Here is a 12,895-nt window from a genome sequence, read left to right as displayed (position 1 = left end):
GAGGCAGCGGGGCAGCAGGTGGGAGCCATTCTGCACTCAGATCTAGTTTTTAAACCAGCTCCCCTCTCAGACTCGCTCCTGCCTGCCACCCCGTGCTGCTGCCTCTGATACAGAGGAAATAGTGTGGGCTGGAAGGGGGCTCCACAGAAGTGAGACCAGGAATGCACTGGCTGCTGGTCCCATCTACAGGGACTACTAAATAATCGTATAACTGCTAAAATTTGATTCAGTTACATGATTATTAAATTAATCGCTATCTAACATCACTAAATAAAATACTAAATTTATCTTTTAAAACGAAACAGTTGCAATTAAATCTTATTACAAACATGCTACTCCTACACTTACAGTTTAATTAAAATGAATTAATGGCTCTAATCTGACCAGGCTAACAATCAGCTCTAGGTTTTTGAAAATCCTGTCTTTCAATTTCTGTTTCTCAGAACAATAATATGTGCAAAGACACAAACAGGCTGGACAGAACTGGTTTTGTTCTTTGTTTATGTGGCCAAGCATGGCAGAGTTAGGGTGTGTCTAGACTACTGAGTTTTGTCGACAAAAGTGGTCTTTTGTCGACAAAACTATACCTGCGTCTACACTCCGGCTGAGTTCTGTCGACATAACGTCGACAGAACTCAGCAGTTTTGTCGACGCTGGTAAACCTCATTTTATGAGGCATAACACCTTCTGTCGACATAACTGAATGTGTCTAGACGCTCTATGTCAACAGAAGTTTTGTCGACAGTATCTGTCGACAAAACTTCCGTCGACAAAACCCTGTAGTCTAGACGTACCCTCAGTTAAGACATTGTCTAAAGACAGCGACATAATATAAAGAAAAGGACAGAGTCAGCATAGACAGGAATATGGAATGGATGGAAAACAAAGGGGAAGGCATTCTGTGTGCACACAGCTTCCTATATTCCTTTTCACTCTTGCCACAGAAAAATTGTCATGGCTTCTGAGTGTGAAAGAGGCCCTCAGAATATTTTGAAAAAAATGTGTTCCTTGGGTAAAAAAGGAAAACGTGCCAAGTGTAAGCAGTGCAAGATGATGATGCAGGGCCTTGCTGCAAGACAGAATCATCATAAGGGAAACTGCTTATTGGGACAAAATGATGTGGATGAAGATGGGGATATGTTTGAAGAACAATGTAGATCAACTTTGAAATGCATCATTCTTCAAGATTCTCTCTATGCCTTTTAGTATAAGTAAGCTTTAGCTTATGGCTTATTTAATTAGTTAAGTAGATTTAGAATCTGTCACCCAAATGTACAGTACAGAAAGCTAGTGTCAGAGAAATCTAGAGTTGTCAGTTACCACTGAGTGTCATGTTCTTATTTCATATTGCATAATACATACCTCTGACATTGGAACATCATGGTCACAGACAATAATGGTGATGCCATGAGTCTATTCCCTATTTTACTTCAGCGTAACTAAGCTTTCCCAACGGAACCACATCCTATACTTGTTCAAGTGGGACTTACTCCAAAATTAAGTGCACTGTAAGCACACTCAGTCTTAGTATTTTTAGTAACTTGGAATCAGATCTGCATCAGAAATGACAGTGGGATAGGGGATGATAAGAGCTAATTGTAGAAGTTTTAAGGATCTGGTACATTTAGTGTTCTAGGGACTTGTCTGTTAGAGTTAATAAAATTTGAAAATTTAATAAAAGTTTAAGGATATCTGTCAGTTAGCAACTCAGGAGACTCCTGCAGTTGCAAATGTAAAAACATTTATGTAACAATTAAGACTTAGTTTAATAAAATATAAATACTATTGTGTTTGTATCAATTTTTTTTTGGTGATTTAATCTTGATTTAAATCGCCTTGATTTAAATCAGTCCACCTTGACAAAAAGTTAGAGCTCATTAAAGGAATACCCAGTTCTGCTCTGAATACAAGTCCAACTTTTTTTCCAGTTTACAGAGATATAAACTTTGGCAATAAATGTACAGGCCCAAACTTACTTAACGAGGACAGTCAGTACATCTCAGGAAGTTGTAAGTTCATTATAGGGGTTGGGCTCAAAATAGGAAGGAATAGAAATTAAAAGAGAACTGAACAGATGATTTGAGAGAGTCTTGACAGTATCTTATTTGCCTTTGTTATTGTATTGTATTATTTCTCTTTTGTGATCATGGCTGCCTGTCTGAAAATCATTACTTCAAAGTATACAGAACACTATTTTTTCTACCATCTCCTATAGCTATTATTATCACAAAAGGATTTATTTTTCTTCCTTGCCAACCTGATACATGTACACATTTTCCTTTTATATTTACAGATGGCAAGCACCATGGTGTAGACATCAAAGAACTTTGACAATACGAACCATCACAATGACAAACATATAAGAATCTTAATTTTGAATTAGTTATTAAATGCAAACAAAAAGACAAAGTGTGGTACAGCTGGCATTTTTAATGTATAACAGTGAATATATTTTTTTCTAAAGTAATAAATTAGCAAAATACAAATACAATGTCCAAAGGTTAGAAAAAAAGCATGAAGCCTGACACAGGAAGTATCAAAAATACTTCCGCACTCTGAGCTCACTGCTCCTTAGCCCATGCCCAGAGGGAATGAACAGAACCAGTAATCCCTTTCCTGTCACTCATTCCCAGTTTCTGATAAACTGAGGCTACAGACACCATTCCTGCCCATCCTGCTAATAGCCATTGATGGACCTATTTTCTGTGAATTTATCTAGCTCTTTTTTGAACCCTTGTTAAAATCCTGGCCTTCACAACATCCTCTGGCAAGGAGTTGCACAGGTTGACTGTGTGTTGTGTGTATTGCTTCCTTTTGTTTGTTTTAAACCTGCTAACTATTAATTTCTTTTAGTGACTCTTAGTTTGTGTGTTATGGGAATAAGTAACTATTCCTTATTCATGGTCTCCAAACCAGACATGATTTTATTGACCTCTATCATATCCCACTCCCCTCAGTCTCATCTTTTCTAAGCTGAAAAGTCCTAGACTTTTTAATTTCTTTTTATATGGCACCCGTTCTAAACCCTTTCTTCTGTCAAACGACTCCAAAGTGTTGTACAAACATTGCTGAAGACTCAACACTCTTGTGAGACATGGAAGTATTAACAGCCACAAAGGACTAAGCCTAAACAGGACTAGTGATTTCCCATAACAAAACAATATGCTCATGGCACGTCTAGTTCTTTGCCTTTCCAAAGCAATCTCCCCAGTTCTCATAGTGGAATCCACCATTCTGCAACTATGCTTAAATTTCTTTGCAAAAAAATGATCAGACTGCTATTTTTCCTGCTGCTTTTTCCAGCCTAACAGGAAATGCTATATGGAAACCGTGCCTATTTAATCAACCTCTCCAAGTCCTTCTCCTTCCTTCAAACTTATAAACACATCTCTGGTGAGATGGGGCTCAGAACTGAAGGAAATCCCTCTGGTGCCACCCCCTCAGAACGGCAGGGCATCCCTTATCCAATCAGACCTCTGGGTAGTGTCCACTACACCAAAGGCCTTGGAGAAGCGGCTGATGCTGACTGGGGCTTTCTGCTGCCTGTCCCGTCCGGATCCCTGATTTCCAACCTTTGGCCTCACTGCCCTCCCTGTGGTTTCATTAATTGTCCCCGATGTTCACTTGTAGCCTGGGTCCAATGGCTCTTCTCCCAGCCCAGTCTGAGCGGGCGCGTCTGGACCCGGGGGGCAGGGCCCGCAAACAGCAGGGAGAGGGGCAGCGACCTCCCTGTTCTGGGACGCGCCAGCTTCCCTGCGAGCCCAGGCTCACCGGCCTCCGAGTGCCCCGCGCCTCGGCACAGCCCGCTGTGAGGGGGAGCGGGGATCCTGCTACGCGCCTGTGGCGGGGCCCCAGCGCCCCTGTCCCTACCCCCCACGCGGCCAGCGGGCTCCCTCCTGCTCACTGCGCGGCGGCGAGGGCTCAGTCCTCGGGGAAACCCCGGTTCCGGCACCCCCCGGACCCGCTCCTCTTGCCACAAACCCGGGAGTTTGTTTTTGATCAACTGACAGCCTCGCAGCCAATCAGATCGCACCTTCTTCGACGAGACCGGGTCCTCCGCCCAATCGCTGGCCTCCATGCTACATGGTGCCGGCCGCCATAGAGACGCCTAAACGCTGCCGCTGTTGCCAGGGCTACAGCAACGCTCAGGAGTAGACCTCGGCCAAGCAAAGCCGGCGGGGTGGGTAGGGGAGTCACTCTGCTGGAGCGGGGGAGAAGGCGCGGGGAGGGGAGGGGAGGGGGGAGCGATGTAGGGCAGCGGCTGCCGCCAGGAGCATCCCAGGAGCGAAGCAGCCTTGGCGCGCAGAGAGCTTGGAGCGGGGGGACAGGCCCCGGGGCCGGTGGTTTGCAGCGACCGCTGCGTCCCTCCTCGCCCCTGGAAAAACGCTGCGACCCCGGCTGAACCATGGCACAAAAACCCCACTCAGCTGGACTGCGCCCCAAAGGGGTCCTCTCAAACACACTCTCGCCTGTCCAATTATTGCCTTTAAATACAGCTAGTCTCTCGGACCGTAAGGAATTACCTTCTTTAAAATGTCCACACGATTCAGTTCGAGCAGTTATTAAACCTTAAGAGACGAACGTTAAAACAATCTGGAGTTGAAATGAGTGGCTTACAGGACCTGAAACTCAAACTTTGCACAAAGATTTTTTTTACCACCCTTTACACTGGGCAGAAATATTTTCTTTCGCCATCTACAGAGGCCTTCAAATTTATAGACACACGAATTAAAAGGTCTTTACAATGGAAGGCGGTGGTGTGTGCTTTTAATAATTTCATTGACATTTATGGTACACAGTAAATCAGAAGGAATCTCCCTTCCATTGAAGCCCCAGTCGTCTTAGTAATTTGGCTGGAAATTTTGGTTGTTTCCTTTTTAAAGCAACTAATCCTATTTCTCAACTACTACTCATAATTTGGGAAATGTCTAAATCTGATTAGTAGTCAAACATTGAATTACTTACAGAATCATTCTGTCATACTGTCACAAAATAGACTAATTGTGGCACATTTACAGCACAAGAGATATAGATTATTTGCTCAAATACTTATTGCTGGTCTACACATGGGGATTCGCTACATTAACCTTTAAATAACAGCTATACCAGAATGTGTGCGCACAGAGTAATTCTAGAATAATTTTAATGTGCAGACAAACTAAGTAGACATTACCAATGAATCAGAAAAGTCAGTTACTGCAAATGTTAAGAGTCAATACATGATTTTTCAAGGCTGTATGTTCTTTACCAGAGAGGGGGATAAAGCAGAATAGTTTAATTGGCAATGCCATTAATCCTGTACTTGACATTTACATATTTGCATGGAAACAGAAACTAAAACATTTAATTGAGTTCAGTAGATTTTTATTGCTTTTGTCAACTTTTTGAAACATTACAAAAAATAACTTTTCTAATCACAAACAAATTACAAAGGTTGGATCTTTTACATTAGAGAAGTCAGAATTTTGTGTACTTCATATAAACTTAAAACATTGTTTCTACATTTGGAATAAAGTTTAACTGGCTTTGGGTTTTATTATAAAAGTAAAAGCATCACTGTTTTATTTAGAAAAGCAGTCATAAAAAGCTGGAACTGTACTGTATGTAACTACATTTCAAGTGACCAAATAAAATGAATACTAAAATTTTAAAAATTGTTCAGTTAAATGGGCTGAACATTGGAAGACACATAAAAACAATGTCAACTATGTATCAACAAAAAAGGAAAAATATGGTTATAATGCCATGTCATCTCTTATTAATAAGTCACTATTTAGAAAAACGCTGGATGTTTGGCAATACTCCAAGAACGCCAAATAAAGTGTCAATATGTACTAAATTCAATATGAAAAAGACTTCAGGTTAATATCAATTCCAACTACAAGTTTTTCCTATAGGTGACAATTTTAGTAAGTTATAAAGTTACAAAATAAATTTCACTTTTAATTAAAATCACTAGGCAAATTTGTTTTGCATTCAGAACACTACTTTTTCATAGACTGTGCACCTATAGTCTTAAATTTATTTTTTTTAAATTATTGTTGATATAAACAAGCCACGCTAGTACTATGCTAAATAATGTGACCTTGGTGAGTAATTTAAAAAAATTAAATTACTAATCATATGAAACAAAAGCAAATTATATGTGGCGTTAATGGCCTAAACATTCTATGGTTGTGAATTTAAAACAATATGAACCAATCAATTTATGTTATGCATTTACAGAATGTATGTACAATATATAACCCTTTATAATGCTACAGGCTCTGTTACATTAAACTTACTTATTAGAGTTATATTTTATAGCACTTAAAACCTGCCTTTGAAAAGGGCAAATATTAGAAAACTTCTGTATACATTGATAACTGCATCTCAAGTGAAGGATACTGGGAGAGGTCTTCCTAAACATAAGAGAAATCACACATTTGGCTGGAAAAAAATGCTAGTGCTCTGAATTCTGTTCTACAAGTTTTGGGATAAATTTGGCAACCTGGAACATTTTGCATTTTTTACTTTTAGAAATTATATATTAAAATAGAGAGGAAAGAATAATTAATTTGGGCACATCTAAAACAGAATTAAAAATATATTTCTTGTAATACAGAAGAAAAACTAGTAAAAATGATTTTTTGTAAAGCAAGTTTAAAAAGGACTGCTTTGTAAATGACACGTTTAAGAAGATATTTGAATTGTGTGGTCAAAATTAAGACCTATATTTTATGTAAACATACATCTTTATAAATAAATTAAAAAGGATCAAAAGAGGGATTTCCTGAGGTGGCTCTGCAGCCAGATACACAGTAGCATTAAGCTTTATCCCTGGCAAACAAGGCATCTAACAAAAGTGCAGGGCTGTTCATTTTATTCTACTGTTAGAATGGAAAAAATATTGACTTAATTTTAAGTTTTATCCCAAGATCAATCAGTGCACAGTAATTATCACTGCTCATTCACACCTATTAAGGGAACTATCTATATCAAGGAAATGGTGTCCTTTGCTATATTACTTTAACACTATACATGATTTTTTTTAATGAAGAGAAGAAAAGAACATTTATACAAATACAAAACAAGCAGTAAATTACTTAAACATAAGTTGCCAGTGGGTTTTTATGCATATAATACCAGGTGATTTTGATGTCCAGTGGTTTAAAAAAAAGTGAGACTACCCCATTATTAATTAAAACATTGGAACAAAATGTAAACAAATTTGCAAGTCATAGTATTTCTGGCACTGAATAATTATTTACATTATTCAACAGAATCAAAGGAATACTGTGATACTAAGAGAATTTCAAATTTACTTAAAATGGGAAAATACCCACTTCCTGTAAAGTAGCCAAAAGATATTAACCTTTTGGCAATGGAAACCAGATACAAAATGGTCAGTGTCACGAAACTCTGACCTCCAGCATTAAAGGGTTAAAAATCTCAAGACATCAGATGTCAGTTTGGGTCTTTGGAAACTGTTGCGCAGCTGTGGACATGGAAAAATAAAATGGTAAAGGAAGACAAGCAAGTTTAAAAAGCACTGTGGATAATGCTATGTATACTGGAGATTTTTTTTCTCCTTCTTGAGTATATCAGAAAGATTATAACAACTAGAAGTTGACTTGCAAACTTGGCCTTCATTCTTTGAGAGAAATATTTGGGAGAGATGGCCATAATTCTAATTTATATCTTATTTCAACCAAAGGAAAAAATATACTTTCCTTGAAAGAGTAAGGCTATGTCTACACTGGTGGGTTGTTGTGCCAGAAGTATGCAAATGAAGCTAAGCATGAAATATCACCGAGCCTCATTTGCATATCTAATGAGCCACCATTTTTGCTGAAGAGGCTCTTGCACTAGAAGGAGCTGTCTACACTGCCACTTCTTGCGCAAGAAAAACCCTCTTGCGCAATGCCGCTACGCTGATTATTTTCAGGAATAACGACATTGCGCAAGAGGGTTTTTCTTGCGCAAGAAGGGGCAGTGTAGACAGCTCCTTCTAGCGCAAGAGCCTCTTCCGGTATACAAATGAGGCTCGGTGATATTCCACACTTAGCCTCATTTGCATACTTCTGGCACAACAACCCGCCAGTATAGACATAGCCTATATGTTTAGGCTAAGACACAGTCCATGCCGATATCCAGGAATGAAGGAATGCATATACTGTACCTGACTAAATATTAGTTAAATTGATAGTGCTGATCTTATTTGATTTTGCTGAGACTTAAGCTATTATTGTCATGTCAGTTTGCATAGCATTATTCATACTGCTTTGTATTGTTGGTTATATATAAAAATATTTTTTTCTAGATTTCACCCTAAATTCAGCAGCACTATTTTACTATATCATGATTAAACTTTACATATATTACCATCCCCTTTTACTGTAAAGTTTATACTAAAAAGTTAATTACACTCATTTCCACCAATACCGACTTACGGTTTTTAGTTTTATTGTAAAATTATCCTTACCCCCAAATTAGAGCTCGACAGCACCCAACTCCATTTTGAGTGATTTTCAAAAACACTGCCTTGGCTTAATTCTGCTCCCTTTGAAGTTAAATGAGTTCTTAAGCATACAATTAAACATAAAACATATTAACTCTGCTAAATCTGTTGAAGTTAAGCCAAAGCAGAGTCCTTATGAAAATAGCGCTTTATTTTTAATATATATAGTTTGTATTTAAATATATAATTATGGGCATAGCAAATGATGTTGGCAGGTCAAAACTTAGATAAATCATTTGAGAAAATAAAACAAAAACCTCAACAATAAGGCAAAGAACATGAATAGTGAAAACAACAGGAATGTGATCAAGATCTTGATCTTTACATAAAATTACATTTCCTCAAATGCTCACACTAAACATTGCAAGGGTTAGAGATGCTAATACAATAACTTGGAACACATCATTCTCAGTGAACTATCTAAAAGTCCAAGGGCCCCAATAAAACAAATTTACTTTAATATACAAATATTAACTCTCAAATTTGTTTTACATCATTAAGATTCATATCAATTAAAATAACTAAAACAATTTTTTTTAAAATCAAGGTTAGTATGCTACCAAATATACCCTTTACAATGGAAAGGATCATAACTGTAAACACAAAACCCAAAGTAATTTGTTATCCATAAAATACTGGTCATAAAGCTAATTCAGAATTATAACCAACTGCTGATAAGTTAGTCAAACATTTTGTAAAGCAAAAAAAGAATTAAACCTGATTCAAGAAAAAAATACATTCTGAGGAGGACAAGAGATGCTGAAAAGGCTCCAATCTCCTCTCTCAGAATGTGTGTCTTTCATTAATCTCAACAGAAGTTATGCACGCACAGAGAGAAGAGAATCTCTCTAAGAGTTCAGGACTACAATGTAATGAGCATTAATAAATAGTTATCAACCAAACCAAATACATACTGACTTATTTCTGTTAGAGATCCATTTTACATTACTTAAACATTGAGCTTCCAGAAATATCAAATACTGATTTGAGATTAAAACTACATTTAAAGAGGACCCGTATTGCTATTGAGTAATATAATAGCATTTGAAGAATAAATTTTAAGGGGCATTGAACAACATATATATTTTAAGGACTACATCACATAACAATTTATGGTTGAAAGACCAATCCCATGAAATATGAATGATAGAGTCCGGAAAGATCATCATATCGTGGATAAAAATAAAAATGCAGTAATGGCACAATAACATTTGTTCTATGGAAACTAATACACTCTATGTTTTCCCCGCAAATAATATCAAATGAAATTGGCTGCAGTGAAAACACAATTCTGTAGTACAAGAAGTTAGAGAGGTATTACAACATACTAAGTCATGTGGACCAATAATTATCAGCAAAAGCTGATTTGATATTTATGCACATATTGATTACCAAAAAGAATATGCATTCATCTCAATCTTCCTATTTAAAAAAAGAAAATAAAATTTTCAATAAAATAAATATGAGGAGTGATTACCACTCATCTTACTTGTATGAACATCTCATTATACACAATAGTATCTACAGTGCTAATAACTGCAGTCAAACGTGATACTTCTTAAAGAAACATGAAAATCATCATTCAATGATATGATATTCTACAGTGATATATACATATACAAACACACATTCATAATTCCTCTTGATTTCATTCTATAATGATGTTTCAGCATCCACATACTTCATTACAGATGAATCTTCCATGCTTATTTTCACACTTTCTGGTTTCTCAGGGCTGTTTAAAGCAAAGACAAAGGTTTATAGTCTCTAACAAATTGACAAAAAGATTAAGCCAAATGCTTCCAAACTTTAGCAAGCAAACATCTAGGCTACGTCTAAACTGCAGGCTTCTTGCGCAAGAACTGTTTTGCACAAGAGTTCTTGCACAAGAACACGTCCATACTGCCATGTGCTTTTGTGCAAGAGCGTCCATGGCAGTGTGGACGCTCTCTTGCGCAAGAAAGCTCTGATGGTCATTTTAGCCATAGGGGTTTCTGTTGCCTGTCTATACATGCCTTTTTGCGTAAGAGCTCTTGCGCAAAAAGACTTATTCCTCGTGGGGAGAGGAATAACTCTTGCACAAAAAGCACTATGTTCTTACGCTTTACTGTAGTTTTTTTGAGCAAGAATGGGCTTGTAGTGTGGACGCTCCGCAAGTTTTTGTGCAAAACTCTGCTGTGTAGACGTAGCCCTAAAGTTTGAGATTTATTTTTTATATATATATATATATATATATATATATATATATGGGTAAATTTATAATAAAAATCTTATGCACACAGTACTAGTTTGAAAAAGGAAGCCAGTAAACAAACCTATAAGTAAAATCTTGTATTTGCTTGCTATTTTGCTCTTACATTCCAAACCCAATATTAAGATTCTTGTGAACTCTGATAATGCAGAAAAATATATACTTAGACATTTAAATGTTAATGAAAACTCCTAAACTTCTGTAGTTCCATCATTACCCTTCTTCAAATCTCTCCTTCAAACTGTCCCTTTGAAGCAATGCCTACAATAAACTTACTTTAGGTTGCTGATGTGCAGAGCCTACTACTTGTTACGTTAAGGCATACTTGTCTCATTGTTTCTTTATATTCCCTCTTCTGTCAGTCTCCATATTGTTTTTGTCTTGTACTTAGATTACATCTTTTTGTTCTGTGTTTGTGTAGTGCCTAGGACAATGGAGTCCTCATGGATATGATAATGGTAGCAGTAAATAACAAAATATATTTTAACTATTTGTCTAAGAACTGCATAAAAGATTGTAGGATGAAAAAAGAGGCGAGCTTGTGTGAAAGTCATCTACTCTTACCAAAGAGATGGTCAACTATTAATTTTCAGGAGTCAACCTTTTACAGAGCATGAAACTTGAAGAGTTACTCTCTACAGAGGGATAACTCATTTACAGAGTTCTTGACAAGGGCAGAGGCAGAACACCATCAAAGAATTTTAAAATGCCTGCCACTAGCTATCTAAATGGTGTGTGCTGTGTTAGCTCTCATTTTTCTTTTAAGCACTCTCTGGGTTTTTATCTCCCTTCAGCCTGACTGAGTTCATCCAACCAAGGAAGAATCTGCGATAGGATACTGGGAGGAATCACTCCACATGTAGTTTGTAATAGGGATGTAAGCAACTTGTCAACTACCCAATAAGCTTAAGAGAGGCAGCAAGGGCGGGGGGGAGAGGGAGCAGGAGCTGGTGCTGGGGGGAGCCAGCTTAAAAGATGGTTCCCCCACAACACCATCTCCATGGGGGACAAGGGAGGCAGAGGTGTCCCTAACTGCTGCACCTCTCCCTTTGAAATGTACAACAGCCGCCTGCAGGCAGCTCTTGTACATTTCAAAGGAAGAGGCACAGGAGCAGGGACTTAAGCAGTCCTGCTGTGCCTCTTCCCGCAGATGGTTCTTGTACATTTCAAAGTGAGAGGCGCAGCGGGACAGCAAATGCTCCCCTTATCGACTAATTGAGTAATCGATGGAAATTCCATCCACTACTAGATTAGTTGATTATCAAAATTTAACATCCCTGGTTTTTATTAGGCACTTACTCCCAGCAATGAAAACAAAATCCTTATGACAAAGAGGTTGTTGGCCATCGTGATGCATGCAAGTCCAATGAGAAAATTCATATCTGCTTTTGGCCCTAACATTTCCAACATATCATTTCATTAGTTTTCTCGCATTTGAAATAAACTTTTTTCCATTGAAACTTTAAAATTAGACACAAATTTTGGTTATTGAAGACAGGTAGGAATTAGAAAATAGAGAATAAACTAACAGGGATGGGTCCTAGAGCAGAACGAAGCTGTCAGAAAGCCAGTGGATTCTTCCCTTGAGGATTTCTCTACACCTTCCATCTCCATGATCAGAAAATCTATGGGGAGTATACAGGTGATGCAATAGCTCATATATCAATTCCTCATTCTATCCTGAGTGCAGGAGACTGGACCAAAGAAAAGGGACACCTATGGACTGAAGGAAGCCAGAAGAGGTCGTTTTTACTGATACTGGGGGCTAGACACTAGCTTCCCAGTCTTATTTTCAGATGTATAGAGCATCTTCAGTTCTCAGACCCTTCTGATACTCAGGTCCTTTACGAACACATGCCAAGAAAACTTTTAGTAATGTAGTTCCTTTTCAGATTAGCATACAGGTATCAAGCAAGCTGGAATATCTTGTAATATATGAGACAATACTTTTTACATTTAAATTAAAAGGATTCATAGAAGGTTGACATTAGTTACTGTATAATCTCTAGGTAAAGATCACCAAGAAAGAAGGTTTTCTGAATCTCAAGGGACACTTGAGAGTAAGAGATCAATATAATTTCTTCCACATATCTTCAAGGTATAGAAAATACATTTTTAAAACAATATACTGTACACAAACAAAA

General features: G+C 37.6%; 2 protein-coding genes across 17 annotated transcripts in view; both read right to left on the bottom strand.

The window, feature by feature from the left end:
• Positions 1–7,934, bottom strand: part of NEK10 (NIMA related kinase 10) — a 201,672-nt gene extending 193,738 nt beyond the window's left edge. For 3 of the 6 annotated variants that reach the window (XM_075922003.1, XM_014579152.3, XM_025190296.2), the window contains exon 1: positions 3,905–7,933. The gene's annotated coding sequence lies outside the window, so the exon portion shown is untranslated. Of the gene's footprint in view, positions 1–3,870 lie in introns of all 6 variants that reach the window. The other 3 variants (XM_075922000.1, XM_075922002.1, XM_075922001.1) reach the window with 2 other exon arrangements.
• A 51-nt stretch (positions 7,935–7,985) lies between these two features.
• The window catches only part of SLC4A7 (solute carrier family 4 member 7), a 194,608-nt gene continuing 189,698 nt past the window's right edge, over positions 7,986–12,895 (bottom strand). For 8 of the 11 annotated variants that reach the window (XM_075921995.1, XM_075921990.1, XM_075921991.1 and 5 more), the window contains one exon: positions 7,987–10,235. In XM_075921995.1, the coding sequence (XP_075778110.1) occupies positions 10,154–10,235 (82 nt within the window). In that variant the 3' untranslated portion in view covers positions 7,987–10,153. Of the gene's footprint in view, positions 10,236–12,895 lie in introns of all 11 variants that reach the window. The other 3 variants (XM_075921993.1, XM_075921992.1, XM_075921994.1) reach the window with 1 other exon arrangement.

This window comes from Pelodiscus sinensis, chromosome 2, assembly GCF_049634645.1.
Source record: "Pelodiscus sinensis isolate JC-2024 chromosome 2, ASM4963464v1, whole genome shotgun sequence".
Classification (NCBI taxonomy): Eukaryota; Metazoa; Chordata; order Testudines; family Trionychidae; genus Pelodiscus; species Pelodiscus sinensis.
This window is presented reverse-complemented; position numbering and strand designations above follow the sequence as displayed.